Source organism: Taeniopygia guttata, chromosome 1 (assembly GCF_048771995.1).
Source record: "Taeniopygia guttata chromosome 1, bTaeGut7.mat, whole genome shotgun sequence".
NCBI lineage: Eukaryota > Metazoa > Chordata > Aves > Passeriformes > Estrildidae > Taeniopygia > Taeniopygia guttata.
In genome coordinates, this window is record NC_133024.1 from 81,052,194 (window position 1) to 81,072,205 (window position 20,012).

At 36.1% G+C, this 20,012-nt stretch overlaps 1 protein-coding gene across 1 annotated transcript; it reads left to right on the top strand.

Annotated features, from left to right (window-relative positions):
* The first annotated feature begins 4,412 nt into the window (after window positions 1-4,412).
* TNFSF13B (TNF superfamily member 13b) lies at window positions 4,413-18,189 on the top strand. The gene is made up of 6 exons (XM_002198391.7): window positions 4,413-6,586; window positions 6,670-6,775; window positions 14,462-14,518; window positions 14,875-14,987; window positions 15,084-15,234; window positions 16,854-18,189. Exons 1-6 carry the CDS (start codon window positions 6,260-6,262, stop codon window positions 16,964-16,966), a joined length of 867 nt encoding a protein of 288 aa, XP_002198427.2. The 5' UTR covers window positions 4,413-6,259; the 3' UTR covers window positions 16,967-18,189.
* Window positions 18,190-20,012: the final 1,823 nt, after the last annotated feature.

Sequence of the window (20,012 nt, forward strand, 5' to 3'; positions counted from 1 at the left end):
GCAGGATGAAGGTCTCAGCACCTTGATCTAGTGGAGGATGTCCCTGGCCACAACAGAGTTGGAACAAGATGATCTTTAAAGTCCCTTCCAACCCAGGCCATTCTGTGACTCTGAAATGAAACCTAGACCAAGGGCTTGCTGTCTGTTCAAAAGATCATGTATAGACAGATAAGGTTTTGAGAAAATGCTGAACCATTGGCTTGGCAAAAATTATTTTCTCCAAAGATTTGAACATGCCTGAGCTTTAAATGTCTTGTTGGACCCTATTCAGGTTCTTCATTTTAGATTTTGTACCGAGTTCTGTCTCTGTAAGTAGATAGGAAGATACACTGATTATTTTCTGGATTTGTTTTGAAAGCATCAATGTGATTAATTTGTTATGCTTCATCTTGGATTAGGGAAGAATAACTCTTGTATGTCTGGGGAAAACAGCAATTTTTCTTTCTCTGAAAGACAATGCAGCTTAAGAGCAGACTTGGTTTTACTGTATTAAAGAACCTGGTTTCATTCCCAGCTGGAGATACATATTTAATAATGTGAAGCAATGAGCTGAATAATGCAAATCTGCAAGGTGGCTGACAGAAATGTAGGTTCACATACCAAGTTCAGAGAGAGGTTCCTGCTAGTTTGATGAGTAACTAAGGAACGGATTGTGCTGCTTGAGGACAGAAAGAAAGGAAGTTCTACAGCTGGTTTGAATTACACTTAACATCTAGTGTGGGCTAACTATTTACAGAATTTCAAAGGGAAATTTCAGGCAGATAACCCTTTCCCGTCTGTCCTCTAGGACTCAGGGACAGTGTAGCAAATACGGCTATGAAGAAATTTTGAAAACACTTGAATCCTTGTCCTGTGCCCTCTACTGAAGGTCTCCAGACCGTAGCAGCAGCAGAGCAGCCACTCCCACTTGAAGGGCCATAGCTCCGTGTTTATCTTGTTATCATACAAAAGCATTTTCAGCCCATCTGTGCAAAAACTATTGCATAGTGTCAAAGAGGTGGAGAAAAGCAGTTCTCCATGTTGCTGGATAGCAAAGCCGGTGAGACTGTAAGAGGAGTGGGCTTCAGCTGTATGACAGAGCTCCTTTTTCCCTGGGCAGTAAGAAGCAATTGCTGTAACATCATGAGGGAGTGGGGGGGAAGGGGAAGGGGAGGAGGCTGGCATTAAGCTGCTGTAGTATATAAATTCTGGGTTGTCTTTTTATATTTTACATGTTTTGAAAACTATTTTCTAGGTGGTTCTGCTGCATACTTTGAAAGACCCCTATAATAGTTTTTCCTTTCTGTGTCAGTTCCTCTTCTCTTTGAAAGCACTATAATAACCATGTAAAAAGTGACAGTGGCTGCAAGTCAGATGTAGGTTTACTTTGTGTAGTGTGCATTTGGACCCAAATTGTCTAGATATCTAGAGAAGTAATATATTGCAAGGCATGAAACAAGGATGACATACCTAAAATGTACAGAGACATCTGTGTTATCCTCAGCAATTTTGAAATGTTGAGGAAAAGAGAAAATACTACCCTTTTGCCTCAGAAAAATCTCATAAAATTTTTTGTTTTCATTTTAACAGGATAGTTTATCAAATAAGGCTTAAACTGTTTTTATAACACATCCTTTACTTACAAGGTATTCAACAGCTTCCTAGAAGTTAAAATAATAAGATGTAAGATATACAGGCATAGGAGTGGAGTATCCAGAAATAGAGTACTTTTGGGACCCATTTGTAAGGCAGAACTTGCCTGGATTTGCTACTGTGTAAGTTGTAGTTAATGGCTGAAAGAACTAATTAAGTGTTCTTGCAGGGAATGTATACTGTTTCAGAGGTGTGTCTGTGAATACTCTTAATACAGATCTCTTCATTAGCAGAAAGGATTTATTCTGATCTCCCCCAGAATAGTCCTCCTGTTTTGTCCATCTTCAGAAAGGATTTGATATTAAATGGAAGATTTCAGAATGGAACCTTAGCTTTTTCTGTGCTCTGCACTGTCTTGTGTGGTAAGGCGAGATATCGTGGTCGCTTTCTTGTAATACCCACAGGGACCATTTTGCGGCTGCTTTAGAAGTATGTGAAGCTGGACCCTTGCCACTGGAGGCGTACTTTTAGTGTGGCCTTCAGCACACTTGCATGGCCCTCTGGGTTGCAGCATCTGCACAACCTCCTTTTTGAAAACAGAACATTTGTTTTGAAGTAAACTTTCTTGTTTCTTCAGTAAATCGGGTTTTTACGCAAGCCTTCGCAGCCATAGCAACTGCTTCTCTTTTGTATATTGAACTTCGTTATGGGTTTTTCCTCTCCCACAAAGAAGATGCTTTGTGGTTAAAGTACATAAATGGATTTCAGGAAATCAAGAATTCAGCTTCTGGTTAAACCACAAATTTCCTGTATGATTGGCGGCTATCTCTGCCTTGGTTCCCCACCAGATGTAATTTTGATCTTTTATAAATTTGCAGATTAGTAGGACCCATCTTTATAATTTAATCTGATCATCTGCATAATGGAAATGAAAAAAAAAAAAGTTAATTACCTGCATAAAGTTACAGGGCTTGTTTCTGCTACAACATCTTGGAAGTTTTAAACAGCCTTAATTTTGGGTTCAGGATCCCTTAATAATGGGTCCAGAACCCATTTTCCTGTCTTGCAATAAAACATTCTCACCTTTAAGCATCTTCAGTGGTAATGTGTTGGGGTCTGGTTTTCATTTATGTATTACTTGTGAATTTTACCTAAATTTTTGCTCTCTTTCCTGGAAGTAAAGGACTTGGTTAACTAGAATTCTTAGACTAGCCAAGGCATTTCTTAATAGTTTTCCTTGGCTAAATTAAAGAGGTTTTTTAGTGAGTTAATCTGAGTGTTCAACATAGCTCATACTTTGGGTTAAGGAGACACTATGGTGTATGCACAGATCATGTACATGATCTGTATGCACAGATCAGGTGCATGCAAATTATGATCATGTTTTCAGAATACCTTTATTATAAGTTTTTTATTTTATTTGTTTGTAGAGTTAGATGGCCAGTACTAGGTTTCTGCAGTTTAATGCAATGACATTTTATTTTGTAGCAATAGCTTGGAAAATGCTGCTTTGAGCTGGTCTTGAGGCAGCCTCTAAGGTTTGCTAACTGCATTGTTTCTTGAGACCAAAATTGTTGATGTGGTACAAAAGTTTGCAAAAGCTTTCAGGAAAGCTGTCCAGTAGAAGCAGGCCGCTACCCAAAACCTGAACACGATTTCTGAGATTAGTTCCTTAGACATATTATATTAATTCTGGATTTTTGACGTTTTTCACAGTTCAGTTTTGTCAGTCTTAGCTACATGCAAATAGGTTTTGTCAATATAAAAGCACTATGCTATCTCCCTGCAGCATATATATCCAAAGAGCATACCTCTATTTCAACAAGAATATTCCACTGAGAGCTTGTGATCAGCTGAAGCCATCACATTCCCATGTCTGCTGATGGGAGGCTGATCTGAGCATTCCTTAGTGTGCTCTAGTCACACCTTAGTTTAAAACACAGCAGAAGCAGCATGTGCTAAACTTACTGACTTTGCTTTAAGCAGGCTAAGGACCGCTTTGCAGCTCTGCCAATAAGAATCATAAGGAGAGGACATTATGACAAGACAGTGGCAAGCATTGAGACACTGACTCTAGATTCTAGGCTCAGCAACTAGCATGTAGTTGTTTGGTTTGGGGCCTTTTTTGGGTTTGGTGATTTTTGGGGGGTTTTTTCATGTATTTTTTGTGATTCGCTTTGATGCAATTAGCAATCTGCAATTAACTAAAGCTCCATCTGATTATAATGGAAGTTTTTCAGCTAAGCATATTTCTAGGTAATTCATACTGGTTTTCATTTCCTATTGTCATTAGGCACCATTCTTATTCTCATTGTCACCATTTTTGTCATCACAGAAGTTGTCTGAACTTACATTTTCTTTCAAACCACATAACTACTTATAAATCTACAGAACAACACAAGGTTGCCAACAAAGAAATCCCTTTGATGCTTAGCTACAAATGCCTGTTGAATTTAACAATTTCCCATGTGTGGGAGACAAGATTTTCCTCATCTCCCCTTTGAAATTGTCACTGATGAGAATTATAAGCAAGATGGAGCCAGGTGTCTTAGAGAAGTCCTCTGTGTCATCACAATTACTTTGTCAGCCCAAATAATGACCCTATTTAAGGAGGCTATGGAGGCTGGGAATAGCCTATTTTCTCTAGAAGCGGCAAGAGCACTTCTATTTATATACCGGTCTGTTATTTTCTGATACATTAATGACTGCAGAGACCTCGCTGGCCAATAGTTTCTTGGTGCTCCTGGATAGCTAGTTAAAACTTTCTTGTTCTCACTCCATTTCATTTTCTAAAATAGCACTTCTTTTCCAACTGTCACATTATTTTTTATTTTTGGAACAGTCAGTACTAGGCTGGTAATGTTCTGATGTCTAGGGATACTTGAAGGCATGTCTGCTTAGTACCAATAATTGCTTATTCTGTTAAAAAACCCCATTACATTAGCTCATATTAAATTTACTTCAAAATGCAGCCACATTTAGAGCTTAGCTTAGCCTTTAAAATAGGAACAGAAATGGTATAGTATTCTATTTTTTCCACCCCACACTGATTTCTATATAATTTATCACAGTATATATGTGATTTCTAGGTGCAAGATACAGGATATATTTTTTCCCTTTGCATTTAGGAACAGATTTACTTATCTGTACAGGATGTGTGTGGTTGCTAGAGGTGGCAAAATAAAGAAAAGAGTGCCTTGAATCACAACAGAAGATGATAAAGCTTATAATCACACTAAATTTCTTGTAGCCTTAAGAAACAGAAGAGGGAGAGGCTATGGAAGTTGTTACTCTATTGTTGCTCCTTCTTCCTTCTCCTTCCCAACAGAATTAACTTGATCTGAGCTACTCTGGTAGGTGTTGTCATCAGGATTTTTTGCAAAAAATCCTGTTTGGACTGAACTGTAAAAGTTTTATCTTTGCAAAGATAAAGTTTACTTGCATGATAAAGAGAGGTTGACCTGTTGATTTTAGCCATAATTGTGACACTTTTAATCTTTTTTCTTCTGTCCCAAACCACTGGAACTTTTAACAAAGGGGTAAAAGTTGAATTTTGTGTGAGAAGATAATAAAAAAATCACATGAACATATGTGGGATGTCTAGGTAGCCCTGCTATTGCAGAGAAGAAAGAAATTCCTAACACAGAGTTTTAAGATTAAAATACTTATAAAATCTTAAAATATTAACTTAAACCAGACACTAAGGATTCACCTGAGTATTGTCAGCATGCATGTTTAAAGTTGTGGGTAGTTTTTTATTTTAAATTTTCTAAATAAATATTTGCCCTTTCAGCCTGTTCATATTTCCCCCTCTGTCATTCTTTTCCATCCTCTAGTTTTCAACTCTTCTAGTTCTACCCCACTGAATTTCCTCTTTGTGCTTCTTTGTGTTCCCTTTTGCATTAATGCAGTTTCTTGAATTCTTTAGAGAGACTGTATTTATTAGAAAAGTTTAATAAAATGTCATCCCTTTTCAAGTTAGTTTGATGAACTGAACTGCAGAATTTGCATCTTCATACAACTGAGAAACCTGTAATTTGTGACTCATACCTGGGAATGTTTTTCACTATTGTTTTTAGAAAAGGACAAAAAGTTATTTTGAGTAATTTGCCTCCTCTGTGGACATATTGGCACTTTAGATATGAATATAAACACATTAATATAAATGATATAATGTATATACAGAGTACATCTTTCACACACACAGAGGCACATGCCTGTCATACGTGGATGTCTTTTAAGTACCACTGGATGAAATGCTGCCAGGAAACTTTACATGGTTGCTGCCAGGAAATTTTACATGGTTTCTGCACTTCTAGATAAGGCTCCAAATCACCAGTGGTACTGGCTGTGCCTAAATTTAAAGATTATGGGAAATGGCTATAGCAAGCTGCCACATGAATAACTAGTGGAAAGTGAAAGGAGGAAGGTAGTTTGTGAGAAAGCATTCATTTCCAAAATGCAGCACAGAGAGGTGGAAACAAAGGGAAGACAGAATCTTAGCTGTTCACTCTGTACATTAAGTCTAATAGTGCTATCAACAGCTTCATATGACAGGAAATGATCTGGGCGTTTTGTTCACTTATTCTGGATGCCCTTAGTTTCAGAGAGCAACTGGTAACATGGATTGCACCTCGGAAGGGGACAGCTGAACTCTCCCTCTGGCTTTAGTAAGGAAAGAGCAGCGATGAAATCCGTGGACTGTGTGCACGTCATCCAACAGAAGGATACCGCCTCCTCTCCCTCTGCCCCCCCTGGTGCTGTTTCAGGCACCACGGGACTTTTTCCTGTCACATTCCTGTGGCTTGCAATGCTCCTGTCCTCTTGTCTTGCAGCAGTGTCTCTTTACCATGTTATCATCCTGAAAACAGAACTAGAAGCTCTGCGCAGCGAGCTCATCTACAGCATCCAGGCAAGGTCTCCGTTAGACCAACCACTCGTGTCTCCCGATGAAAATAAAGCAGGTACCCCTGTTTCTTCCTTCCTGCAAGTGTCTGCAGCTGGCTCCAGGCAGGTAAGCTGGAGGGGCTGGTTTTGACTTGCAAGGCATGGACCAATGTGGGGCTGCTCTCACTGACTGTTGCTTCTCCTTGTTAGGAGAGCAGGCTTGCTGGTACTGGCACAGCTGAGAGCTTCCAAAAGGAAATCTGGAACAGGAGTAGAAACAGGGGCAGGCGGTCTGTTGTCAACACAGAAGAAAAAGGTAAATACCAGCTGATGAAGTGGGTTGGAATGCTGCTGTTGGATATTGTCTAGAGAAAAGCAGGAGTGTTTGATTTGTGTTTTCTTTCTCCTATCTATTGATCTGTGCTCCCAGAGCCCATTCTGGTTTTCAAAATTATTGGTGGATGAATGGTGTTAACCTTAGGCATATTCTCTTAAAAGTCAGAATATTTAATCACAGAATGTTTTGGTTTTGAAGAGATCTTTAAAGGTCATGTACTCCAAGCACCCTGCCATGAGTGGGGACATACTGTTTAAGGTACCAGATATTTATGCTATCTGCAGGTTAAACTTTGAATGCTAGATCCCAAATCTGCATGATGTGTTAGAGCTGAGAAAGGCAACTTCAAATCATTTAGACCTTTAACTGTTCAATTCTCTCTGATCAAAGCAGGGAGGGAAATCTATTAATAAAAATGCCAATTTGCTTTTCTGAGAAACATGCTCGCCCTAAAAGAGAGAAGTAATGAGAACTTTAGGGAAATAGGAGCTTTCAAGAAGAAAGGCTGGCTTGTACCTGACAAAAGAGGCAGACTACAAGGAATTCAGAAGTTAAGCATAATTTTTACATTAAAACAATCTATCAATAAATAGTAAAATTAATAAAGGAATGCCTATCCAGTAAGATTTTTTGGTCATAGTTCTTCCTTTTTAAAAAGTTCTGCAAAGAGCACTGACTGTGCTCCATGTGTATTATAGATGTTGTATTATAGAGTTGACATATTAATGGGATATATTTTTTTCCTTAAAATGCCTACATTTCTTTCATATTCCAAACACAATGAGGATGAAATGCAGAATGTTATCATACGAATTTGCACACATACTCTAATTGCAGTAAGTATTCCTGAGCTGCTAAATCAGTTCACTCTTCTTTTGTATATTTTTATATTATTTTAACTGATATCTTAAACAATTTAGAGCAGTTGAAATGGAGTAAATTATAGGTAAAGACTAAATGAAGCTTTGAATAAAATGTGTTTTGTCAGTGAGCAATTAACATGAAATGTATTTCACTTGAGCTTCAGTAAGCTAAATGAAGTTAAAATTCTAGTGTATAATCACTTCACTTAATTCCAATATTCAAAAAAATCCCATTAAGGACATCACTTAAAATCCACAGATTTATGTGAGACTTTTGCTGTTTCATTAATAGTCTTTGATTCAAGATCTTGGCTAAGAAAGATTTCGCAAACAGGACTGAGGTCATGATTGCTTAAATTGTATTTCTTGTAGCCTGTTTCCTTCTACAGGAACCACAAAGCTCCCCTGCCCTCCCCACCCTAGGAACTCCCAAATAAAAACAAGTGATCTGAAGTACAAGTATCATAAAAAATAAGGAGATGTCTTTTTTTTAAATGAATGTCAGAGCACCAGTACTCTGCAAGATGATCCAGCTTCCTTCACAATAGCTTTCATTTTTAGTCTTATTGCTATTTGAAGCAAGCAGGGTTTGGGGCTCCTCAGCCATGCTTCTGAGTAGACTTTTGATTCTTCTCATCATGTAGCCACCTCTGATTATACCTGTTTACCTGTAACACAGAACATTTCAATTAAGCTACTTATTTCTGTAAATTTTTTTTAAGGTACAGATGGCTTTAAAGTTGTTTAGGATGGATGAAAGAAAACACAGAATATGAACATTCATTTTAAAGGGAAAAGCTACATAAGCTGGCCTATTACAAAAATGTTTTCTAACATGAACCTCATATTTTTGTATATAAAAAAGAAAAAAGTAAGTTGAAAATCTTGCATTTTTATCCAAGTTTGTCTGTTAGAATTAGCTTTCTGCCTGCTCTAATTGCAAAAAAAATTAGCTTTTCAGAGTTTAGTTACATATTATATTTTCTCAGATTAGATTTCACTGATGACCATGAACCTACTAGTCAATGTTAAATTTTGTTTTAGCAGAGTGAGTTAAACAGAAGAACGTGGTGTTGTTCATGGTGCTGAATCCAGTCTACTACTTGGTCATGTACACAGAATTACAGACCCTGCATTTTGATTATTTGACATTTATATCTGGGTACCAGAATCCCATCAGTCTCCAAATTGTCCTGCAGATGTGTGGCACTTATTCTGGTATAATAAAAAATAAATCAGGGTATTGAGTGAAGTGCCTATTCTTGTCCTACTTCTGTTTGCTTCAGCAAGGTCTCAAAGTAGAGTCTGATTTCATAATTAATTGTTGAGCCATCATTTTACTTTTCTATAGATCAATTCCTTAGAAAGTTAATATTTGGAAACATCACTGGTATCTAATTGCTTCTCTTGTGCTTCAACAGAGAGCAAAAGTAAAACATATAACTAATATATTGTTTATAAATAAAGGTATTGTTCAGTTCTGGGGTTTTTAGACTTTAATCATCAAATTTCAGGAATGGATGCCCCATCATTCTTTTTTTACAACCAGCATAGCCTTTCTTAAACATACTGAATTTCCATTTTAATGCATACAAGTGGCCACAGATAAGCATTTTAATTAAAAGCACAACTGAACGAAAGTGAATTTAACACAATGTTTCTTTTTTTATGGGGTTTACATTTGTCTATGCTAATGCATAAAATTATTAGTCATCAGTAGTTGCACATTTTGTGTCTTGCAAAAATTTCCAGCTTGGGTAGGTTGAAGAGAAATGTTTCAAGCATCAATTCCAAATAAAGCTGCACAGTCAGCAGTCAGAACCAGAGTTCTTGATGCAATGAGTAGGAGGTAATGGGTGATTTTGAAATGTATGCCTCTGGCAAATGTCATATCAGGACATGTTACAACAAATGTACTTTCTGTCTTTCTCTTTACAAATTTCATCTATGGAGGAAAATTGGTGCAAAGCAAAAAACCTCTCCTGAATTCTATATTCTATTCACAGTTATTGATTTGTGTTACCTGTGTGTTTCTTTCTAAGCTGCATGTGCACTTGAGCCTGGAAACATGATTTAGGTCCCATTGCCTAAGCCAAAGTATGAACGTCAGGTTTCATTTTCACACTCTCTCAGTGTCTCATTCTGATCATTATTGTGGGATTCTGTTTTCCATGACCTAGGGAGGTGAGAATCAGGTCTCTGTAAATGCAAATGCAGGTGACCTGCTGGGATCAGACTGGAGCCCCCATGGACTACATTTCCTCTGGTGTATTGAGGTTCCCAACTCCTTGCATGTATGAAGGAGCTGAGGAGCTATTCTATGTAATTCCACAAATCAGTGAGGCAGGATAAGCTGGCACGTGACTTGACAATTGGGTTTTTTGCTAGCAATTCTGAGGTTCTACTCCAACAGCAGTTGTGTCCATGGGAAGTAACTATTACCTTCCAAACATGGTATTAGAATTTTGCCATTGCTCTTGATAACTGGAAAATTGGTACATTTATTGGTAGAAAGTGTTTTGAGTGTGTAAGTTGTTACATTAGATATCCGTGGCAGAGGGATAGCAAGAGGTTTTACAAGTGGTACTTTGACTTTTGTGATCTTTGAATTGAGATGTAAACTTTTTTTTACTAGCTTAAACAAATGCCACATATAAAATTTCCTTGCCAAATATTCATAATACTTCATATTTTATTGTTTGAAGAGGTCAAATATGAAATAAAAATTAAAATCAAATTAAAAAGGAAAAATAAAGGCCCACTTCTCGAAAATATCTGTTATCCTTATTTGTTTCTGCTGACAGCAGTCTAACTCAAAAAGAAATAGACCCTTCTATGCAAAAAGGATAGATAGTTACTTGATGCAATTCCTGCACTTTTACATGAAGAATTTCACTAAATGAGTGAATACATCAGTGCTGTGTATTACACAGAACACTGTACAATCAAAAATACACCAAGCAGGCTCTAAGTTTTAAAACCAACATTCTGTTTTATACTATGTAGCCGAAGTCTTAATTCCTAATAAACAATTCCCTTGTTTTTCTAAATATAAAATGTTATTGGCAACTATGTAAAGGTCTAAATAATGCTACTAATTGTTTGAAGATGTTTGTTAGATCTTAGTCATACATGCAACTATGATCAAGGCATTTTAATGCAGAGATTGATTGAATCCATAATTAATGTGATATAAAGACATCTCTATTAAAAACCACTAGATTAACCTGGTGTCCTGGTTTCTGCTGTGATAGAGTTCATGAAAACCAGTTTATAAAAATGTGAAACAAACACAAGATCTCTTGTGATGAGAAATCAAGAAGTTAAGGGAAGAAAAACTGCAAATGCTTCAAGAAAATGCTTGTCATTTATAAATTAAATTGTCTGGTGCTTAAATGTGCTTTGGGAAGCCTACAGAGAACAGATCTAGACAAAAAAGGAACTTATATAAGGAGGTCTGGGTTTGGTTTGGTTTTTTTTTTCCAAGGTTAGGGTTTTTCCTAGGTTTTATTTCAGCAAATATGGGCACAGATGTCTCAGACCTCAGATATCAAAATTTTAAATTTTATAAATGAGCTCACAAATATTAAACTTGAAATTTTGTTTGGATGGATCATTAAGTGAGATTGCAAAATACTAAAATTATTATGCAATTTAAAAACATCAACGTTTGCATGTGAGGGAAAATTTTATTTTACCAATATAAGTTTTTAAATCATGGAAATATGCAGAAATCTGGATTGCTGTCCTTCAGCAAAAGATAGTAGGTTTTTTTTTTTTCAGTTGTGACTACATTGCTAAACCAGTAGAGAACACATAATTTCATGTGCTGGCTGTGGTTTATAAAGACATCTGCACTGACTAATGTCTTCACAATTGGGTCTTCTGTTCATGGAATAAGACAGACCCTGAAATGAATTTCTGCCAACCCACAGCTGGCAGAGCAATTAAAATCAGCTGAGAAAAAAAATGTTCATCAAAGCAAAGCTATTATATAAAGTCACAAGAGGATGGGGCACACTTTGTCATTCTAGATACACTTTTTTACAGATAGATGGTGACAGTCTAGATATTTTTACAAATTTTCAAGATGTATTGTATTAATCCTGTATTTTGCTTTCATTATTAATCAGAAATCCTTTAGACTACAAAGCTGTTGCTCAGGTTTGACTTACACTGGGCTAAAAGATATTAAATAGCAACTATTCAATGTGTATTTTGTAATAGATGTATTCTCCATATTGTACTGAAGATTAGGGTACTTCTTGGAACAGAATTGCTGGTGTGTTTTAACAACATTTACTTTTTACTGAAAATTCCTGTTAATTTACCCAGAAAATGTACTTTGTATATCCATATCTTCTCCTTCTTAGTAGTAGTGTTTACTTGGAATTTTTTTCAATGGATTACTTAATTTCAGGCATGTAAGTAGTTCCACTGGAGTCAAAGTACTTGTATATACTGGAAATAGTTATGTGTCAACTTTAGCTTCTGAGCATATTTTTGAAGCATATGGTTGCTCAATCCTTCAAGCACTTTTTTAGATATTGTCTTTAGTAGCTTTAGGCAAAATGGCCACTGTGTTAGTTTATACTGTCATGAAAGACACTATTGCATGCATTTTCTCCAAAAACAAGCATACTATATTCTGTGGAGGCTGTTCCTATCTGCATATATTAAAAGAGACAGATTTTTTTTTTTAGAGATTAACTGCAGATCTGATGTCTGTAGAATGAAGTACAGTTTTTTTTAAAAGATGGACATGATCTAAAACTATACTTGTCTTGCAGATTTTAATTACTGTGAGCAGTTCTCAGCAATGCTGACTAGAATTTCAGGGCTGCAACCAGCTGAAACAGAAATCCACACTTGCAAACTGAGAATTAGGTTAGTTTGAAGAGTGCCCACCAAGTCTGCAGAGCAAGTTTAACATAAGTTAAATAGACATAGCTTTCACTGCTGTAGACACTGCTCACTGGTATGCAGCTGAATAGCAGCTGGTTAGTGGGAATATCACAAATCCTCTCATTTAGTTAGTGAAAAATCTGGTGCCCACATTAGTGAGTTATTTTAAAAGCAGGCATTGAAATTTTGTTTTAGATTACTGAAATACTAGGTGATCAGCAAATTACATTCAGTAGGAAGGCATTTTGCTCCAAAGAAGAATTAATAACTCTTGAAATTAATTGCCTGATGTGCTGTGTTTTGTGTGTCCATAAAATCGGATTTTAATTTTACATAGAAGTTTATTTTCCAGAAAACTCTTTGCTTACAAGTGTGATTGAAAAATGTATGAAGTATAATAACTTTTTAATTTTGTGTTGGCTTGAGTTTTTTGATTTCTTACCAGAAGGTAGATAATTCAGATGTCTTTAAATTCTTGGTTTGAAAAATCTATAAATTGTAGCACATTGTTGATGCGTATTGATAGGACTCAAGGACACATTTCAGTGTAGGACACAGGAGTTTGGATGATAGCATTCCTATTACCATGAATAGAGGTTGCAGGTTGTGTGATCATTCTGGAATTGAATCTTTGTGTGCTGCCAGTTGGCACTGCCGAGTGCTGGTGAGCATCCAGCCCTCTTCTGCTGTTTTCAAAAGGGACCCCTTAGAAAGGAGACTTAGAAACATAAAAAAACTGCTTTCTTCCCAAATCCTCTTGTTACCTGCTGTGCAGAAAGAGGTTTGTGCTACTGGACACTTGGTTGCCCATGTGGGTACTACTGACAGATGCAGAAACAGGATCCCACATATCCATGGCATTCCCCGTTATAGCCAAATCTGTGTGGCCAAATCTGATCCATAGCCTTCTTGTCTGAAAAGTGGTAAACAAAATGGAGCAATCCATGGCAGAATTTTCTTCTCTTGACCCTTAATAAATTCATTTGGTCTCTGTCATGTGCAGTAAGTATTACTATGCAGTTTTCCATCTTTCTAAGTGGCATGAGAGCCAGATGTTTCAATTAAAATCTACTCCAAGCAAATGCAGCTATTCTTTTTTCCTTTTATCCTGTTGCCTGACACTTATGCTCAGCAAGCTTTTTTTACAAGATTTTTGTTTCACTTGCAAATCTATATTTCAACATTCTGCAGTATTTTTTGCTAATGAGAAATACCTGATTTCTCATTAGTATCACCAATCTCTACAGTTTTGAGCAACACATTTTAACAAGATACCAAGATATGTGTTATGTGTGCATTAATTTGCTAAGGGTCATTTCTCTATTTTCCCTCTTAGTACAGGCTGATCAAATGTAGGTATCTGAAAGCACATTGAAAGTACATATGTATGGACTTTAAGAATTTATTATGAAAGTATATATGACTAATATTTTACAGCAACTATAAACAGAAAGTAATTTTTCTAAATAATATGTCAAACATAGTTAGAAAATCTGCCATCTATCATATTTGGCAGGGTTGGGGCTTTTTTCAAGCTTTTGCTTAGAAAATTGACAAGGCTAATTGACCTAATGATTTCTAGTTCATTTGACTTACTGCTACATAATTATATTAGGACCAGACATTAAAACAAGCAAGTGTTACTTGTTCTGCTACCCGAGGCCTTCCACTTAGCTCCATGATCTCTGAAAGTCATCTAGTATGTGTTGTGATAGGGATTTTCATTTTGTACATTTGAGTAAAATCTGTGTTAAAACTAATAGGTCCTGTTTGAAAATAAGTGGTGAGACTGAGAGATTTCTTCCATGTCCTTTTTTTTTTTTCTTAAAGTAGTTTCATAAGTTTATTCTATTACTGATTTATGTTTCTTTGATTTCAAAATGCTTTCACTTTGCAGTGCTGCAGGCCTGCTTGCAACTGATTGCTGACAGCAAAAGTGATATTCAACAGAAAGGTAAGAATATGTGCCATGATTTATAGTTAACTATTCAATGGGATAACTTTTTCAACATATGTTACCTAATTTCAAAGTAGTAACTGAGCTTTAACAGCAAATTTAAAAAGAAAAATAAAAAATTTTTTTAAAACCCCAACAAAAAAAAAAAAAAAAAAAATCAAAAAGCAACAAGGAGGTCCCTGCATCTGGAAGGTCCCTGTATCTGAATGGGTCTTGCAAATATCATCTTTTCAGTGGGGAAATCCACCTAGTAAGACTGGAAATTCTATCTAGAATTCATCTTAGTTAATTGTCAGCAGGTGAAAAAGAGGAAAATAACCTTTCCAATCACCCAAAATTATTCTGTCTTTTAGATGATTCAAGCATTGTCCCTTGGCTCCTGAGCTTTAAACGTGGAACAGCTCTGGAAGAACAAGGAAATAAAATAGTGATCAAGGAAACAGGTTATTTTTTCATATACGGCCAGGTGAGAAAGCTCAATTCACTTCAGCACCTGACTTTTGTAAGGATTTTTAATGCCTCCATACAATAATTTTAAAGTTTTCACCTCTTCTTTCTCTAGGTTTTATATACAGATACAACATTTGCTATGGGACACTTAATACAGAGGAAGAAGGCTCATGTGTTTGGTGATGATCTCAGCTTGGTGACATTGTTTCGCTGCATCCAAAATATGCCACAGTCTTATCCAAATAATTCTTGCTATACTGCTGGTAAATACCTACATTTTCTTTTTCTTTGTTTGCAAATAAGCTGTATCAAATAGAATCTGTAGCGCTGGGCAATTGTATTGTAGCAGCCATAAAGAACAGGCTCTTCATTCATGGATCTGGCTAACTGAAAAGTTACAGAATACTTTCAGAAAATACAGTTTTATATAAAATATCAGCAACTGGAGATTATGCATCTAGCTTGGTGAGCTGAACAATTTTGCTCTCTCCATTGTCTCTGTAATGTGGTTAGACATTTTGGTGCTTTCAGTTAGATGCCTGAAGCAGGCAAGAGGAATACCTACTGTCCTCTTTGAAGAACTCAGTTTAACTTAGGAGGTGAATTACACATTTAATCATCCCAAGAAATATTAAGGTGCTATAGTCTCCTTTGAAATGTCATGTATGGATTTTAGCCATGCAATACCCTACAGTGATATTTCTGCTCCTTATAAAGGCTACTGGATTTTTAGTCTTTGGTTTGATGACAAACAGTTAATTCCTATTAGGTGGTCTTTATGACTGCACAAATTAGAAACAGCACAAGACCAATTAAAATATTTAATGCAAGTCCAGCAGGCTCAATGGTCAATATATGTGTATATTCCTGCAGTACCATTTAAGGAATTAGTGTCAAGGCCTGTAAAACCCCATATATCATCTCTTAACTGCCTGTCTTTGCACCTTAATGGTGGATTTGAGGGTTTTCTCTTTGGTCATTTTCCAGCAAGTTTTTTTTCAATGCCTTATGAAAAAGTAGCTGACACTGAGGGATGGAGCTGACTGTCAGCAAGTAGTGACATCAAACAAATGGATGTGGCAGGAAGCTATTTTTTTTCCAAATAAAAATAAATTCTAACTAACTAACTAACTAATGAACTAGATACTTTTTCCCAGCAATTGAGACTGTCCAAACATTTCCCTTGATTTTTTGCACCTTCAGTCACACATTCTGGAAACATAACCACCTTCAATTTCATCTATATTCTGATTTTACCCTTGTATTACTGCTCTCCTTACCTAACTATGATTCCTGCTTCCCAAACTCACAGTGTTCTGTTTTCACTTGTTGAGCATGTGTCACAGCAGATATTAGATGAGTTCTCAGCTCAGCGGCTGCAGCTCGAAGGGGACAAGCTCTTGGTTATCATATCAGCTGATGTGTGGCTGGCAGGATGCAAACTTTTGTGCTCTGCAGTTGCAGTGGATCAGCTGATGTCTGGTAACTTCATTAGGTTGGTAAAGCTCATAAGAGCTCCTCCAGAAGTGTGGGAACAGAGTGGTCTGGAGCCCGTAATACTCAATGCTGATTTTGACTGTTTCATCACCATAACATGAGGAACCTTGGTGCACCACTGTTAGAAATTTTTTGCTGTGTTTGCTGAAGTGAACTGTGCTATGCTGAGTGCAGTGTGGAAATTAAGTCCATCTTCACAGAGGATGTTAAGTGTCAGCTTTAGATAGGCTGCAAACTCTAAGATTGTACCTAAAGATAAAAACCCTCATCACAAGTAACAAACCATACTTACATTTGGAAGATGACACATAATGACTTTTGAGTACCATTTATAAAGTAGTGTATTTGAGATATTAACTTTAAAATATTCCAATTTTTTTACCAGGCATTGCAAAATTAGAAGAAGGGGATGAACTTCAACTTACAATACCACGAAGAAGGGCTAAAATATCCTTGGATGGAGATGGTACTTTTTTTGGTGCAGTAAGACTCCTCTGAAGCCCTTCATTTCTGTTTTTATGCTTAATGCCATTTTCTTCTCTACCTATTCCTTTGTCAGAAAAAATACTGAATTGTAATAAAGCTGCCAATTCAGCCTCTCCCAATTCACCACAGGCTTCTAAGAACTTTCTTCACTTTAATATGCAAACCCAAAACAGGAAACATACCAGACATACTTGTGATATAACCACCAGAAAGCCAATTTGTTTTAGACAATGGGAGACTCAAGATAACAACTATAAAGCAAGGAGGTTTTGGCTTTAAAACAATTTGTTGTTGTTTAGCAAACCAAAGGAGGAGTTGACCAAAAATAACAGCATGACCAGGACCACAGACTATCAAATTGTTATCAACTGAAAAGGAAATCTAAAATAAAAGTGCATCCTAGATTTGCATTATATCATCAACAAAGTATTTAATATATAAACTGTGGGGAGAAAACATTGAACAGTACATTCCTTACCACAAAATGAAATTGTTAGGTGGGTTCTGAGTTTTGGGTTTTTTTTCCTTTCCCCAAAGATAATGGGGAAGGAAAAATTCTAAATGTCTGGGATAATGAAAACAAATATACAGAATTATAGCCATTGTCTCGCTTCTTCCCTGTGAACAGAAAGTGAATAAATTACTACAATCTATTAGTATTTACTAATTAGAATTAATCTTGCTGGAAAAAGGACTTGTAAAACACTTCAACAGCTCAATCTTCAAAGCATTGCTTCTCATCAAGGTATACGTGTACACTTCTATGTAAAGAAGGCTGGCACAGGAAGAAGCACAGTGCAATTAGACACAATACCATGGCTGGAATTGGATTTATAGCTCCATAATTTCTGCAGTCATATATAGATGTGTGTATATATATATATATATATATATATACACTATGTACACATATCTGTATATATTTGAGAATATGTATGCACACACTGGTCTTCAGCATTTGGGAATAGAATTTTTTCTTCTTTTGAGCAGTTTATCCAATGGATATACTACTTCATATATATTTTTTTTTTTATTTCCCTTGCTTCTTGCTATGATCCATTCTATGAAATATAGTAAAAAGAAAAATCCAATAGATCTGGGACCAGCCATGCAATCAAAAAAATACACTTGTATCTCAGAGGCTTTTTCTGCAGTTTTGAATATAGTGCTTAACTCTGTTTTACAAAAAATATCCAGATCTGTAGAAAGAATAAACAGATGTCCTTTTTCCTTTTCTTCTGTCTGGCTGCTTTGTTCAGTAGATAGTATTTATGCCTTTTTTTTATCCCAAATATTGTATGGTCCAAGGAGCTATTCTGTTTTTCCCCTGCTCTTAAAGAAGCATAGAAGTGCTACTTGGAATAGATAAAAAGTAAAACCCTAAGTAATGAATTGCACTTTATTTGAAAAATAGTTTTTAGGACCAGAGAATTGTGTTATATAAGCTTACTTAGTAAAGAAAAGATGCTCTGCATATTGCAGTTTCCTTGTCTGTTTTTATGAATTGTGATTTGATTAATTTCTCATGGTGATAGATAATAAATAAAAGAGATTTGGAGCTCAGAATTATGGTAAACTAATAAAACAATTATTTCATCTTCTCTGGGCTTTGGGAAGACATATCAGCAATAAGCATATGTTTATTGGATTTTTACACTGGGATTTTTATGAGGCTAAATTACAGTTTCAAAATATCTGCAAGTATTTTTTTTAAAAAGTCTTTATTTATGTGTTGTGGAGCTGAAGCTGCAGATGCTTATTTTTTCTTTTGGGTTTTTTTTTTTTTTTTTTTTTTTTTTTTTGGTCTTTATTATTATTATTAATATTTTATGTGCTGAATTTGCCAAAAGGCATTTTAAATCCTATACAGGAGCCCTCCATTTAACCAAGGTTGTATAATGCTGCATATAGGTAAAAGAACTGCTAGCACACAGCGAGTTGTCTGTTATTACTGAAGTACATGAATGATGCCCAGAATGTCTCATCAGAGATTTGATTTTTAGTGTTGTCTGATTATAGGAAAAATTACATTGTTACTGTTGCTTTCCCAGAGACTTGGTAGCTAAACCTGCAAATCTAACTTCTATTGTGTAAGCTTCCCCAGTGGCTTTGGTGGGCTTGTGTGTGCTTAGTTTAAGCCATTCCCCTGGCTGCATTTCTTCCTTCTGCTCCTGACAAATGTGCAAAGTGCAGATGTTTGGAAAGGGTCTGGCACATGATTTGGCTTGGAGGAAAACTTCTGTCTCCTGAAATAAAAATTTTCAAAGGTGTTCCCTTCCTTAGAGGGATGAAATTGAACTTCAAATTTCTTCACAAAAAGCATGAAGCATGTTTCTCATGTGAACCACGAGAACTCCCACATGTGTGCAGAGTGCAAACTGACAGACAGTTCAGATATTTCTACTGACAAATCTGGCAATTTTGTTGCTGACAGATTAGGTTTTTACTGGCTTCATGAGAAAATTTGTCTTCTCAAAATTAACCTGCTTCTGCACAAAGTTGAGTTTTAACAGATCAGCATTTTCTGATCAAAGCATAAAGAAAAGGAAAATAGTTAATCCCTGATCATTCTGCTAACAAACTGTTGATACAGAAGGTGACAAACTGCATCCAGACTACCATCACACATATGCTTCAGTGAGTGGGAGTTAGTGAAGCATTCTGCATTTGGAAGATATTTAAATAAGTGTGATAGGCAATAATTAGTATCTAGTTGGTTCATATAATATTCCACATTTTTATCAAGGATATCTAGCATTTAAGATAGGTTTCTGCAAATGCAACAAACTTTGTGCATACTCTGATTCTTTTTCACGTGGTGTTAAGTAGCAGTGTGGCAAACATAAGGGACTTTTTCTTTCCAGTACATTTTAACAGAAAGTGTGAAATTGTATCATTCTTTTTTTTTTAATAATCTGCAGTTGACTTTGACTATAGCTGCTCTGAATGTAATGTATTTAATGAAATGTGCATCTCATCTCTTTTATATGATGTGCAGTCCACACCCTGCCAACATACAGACTATATTCATTACGTGACTCTCCTATATCTGACTGTT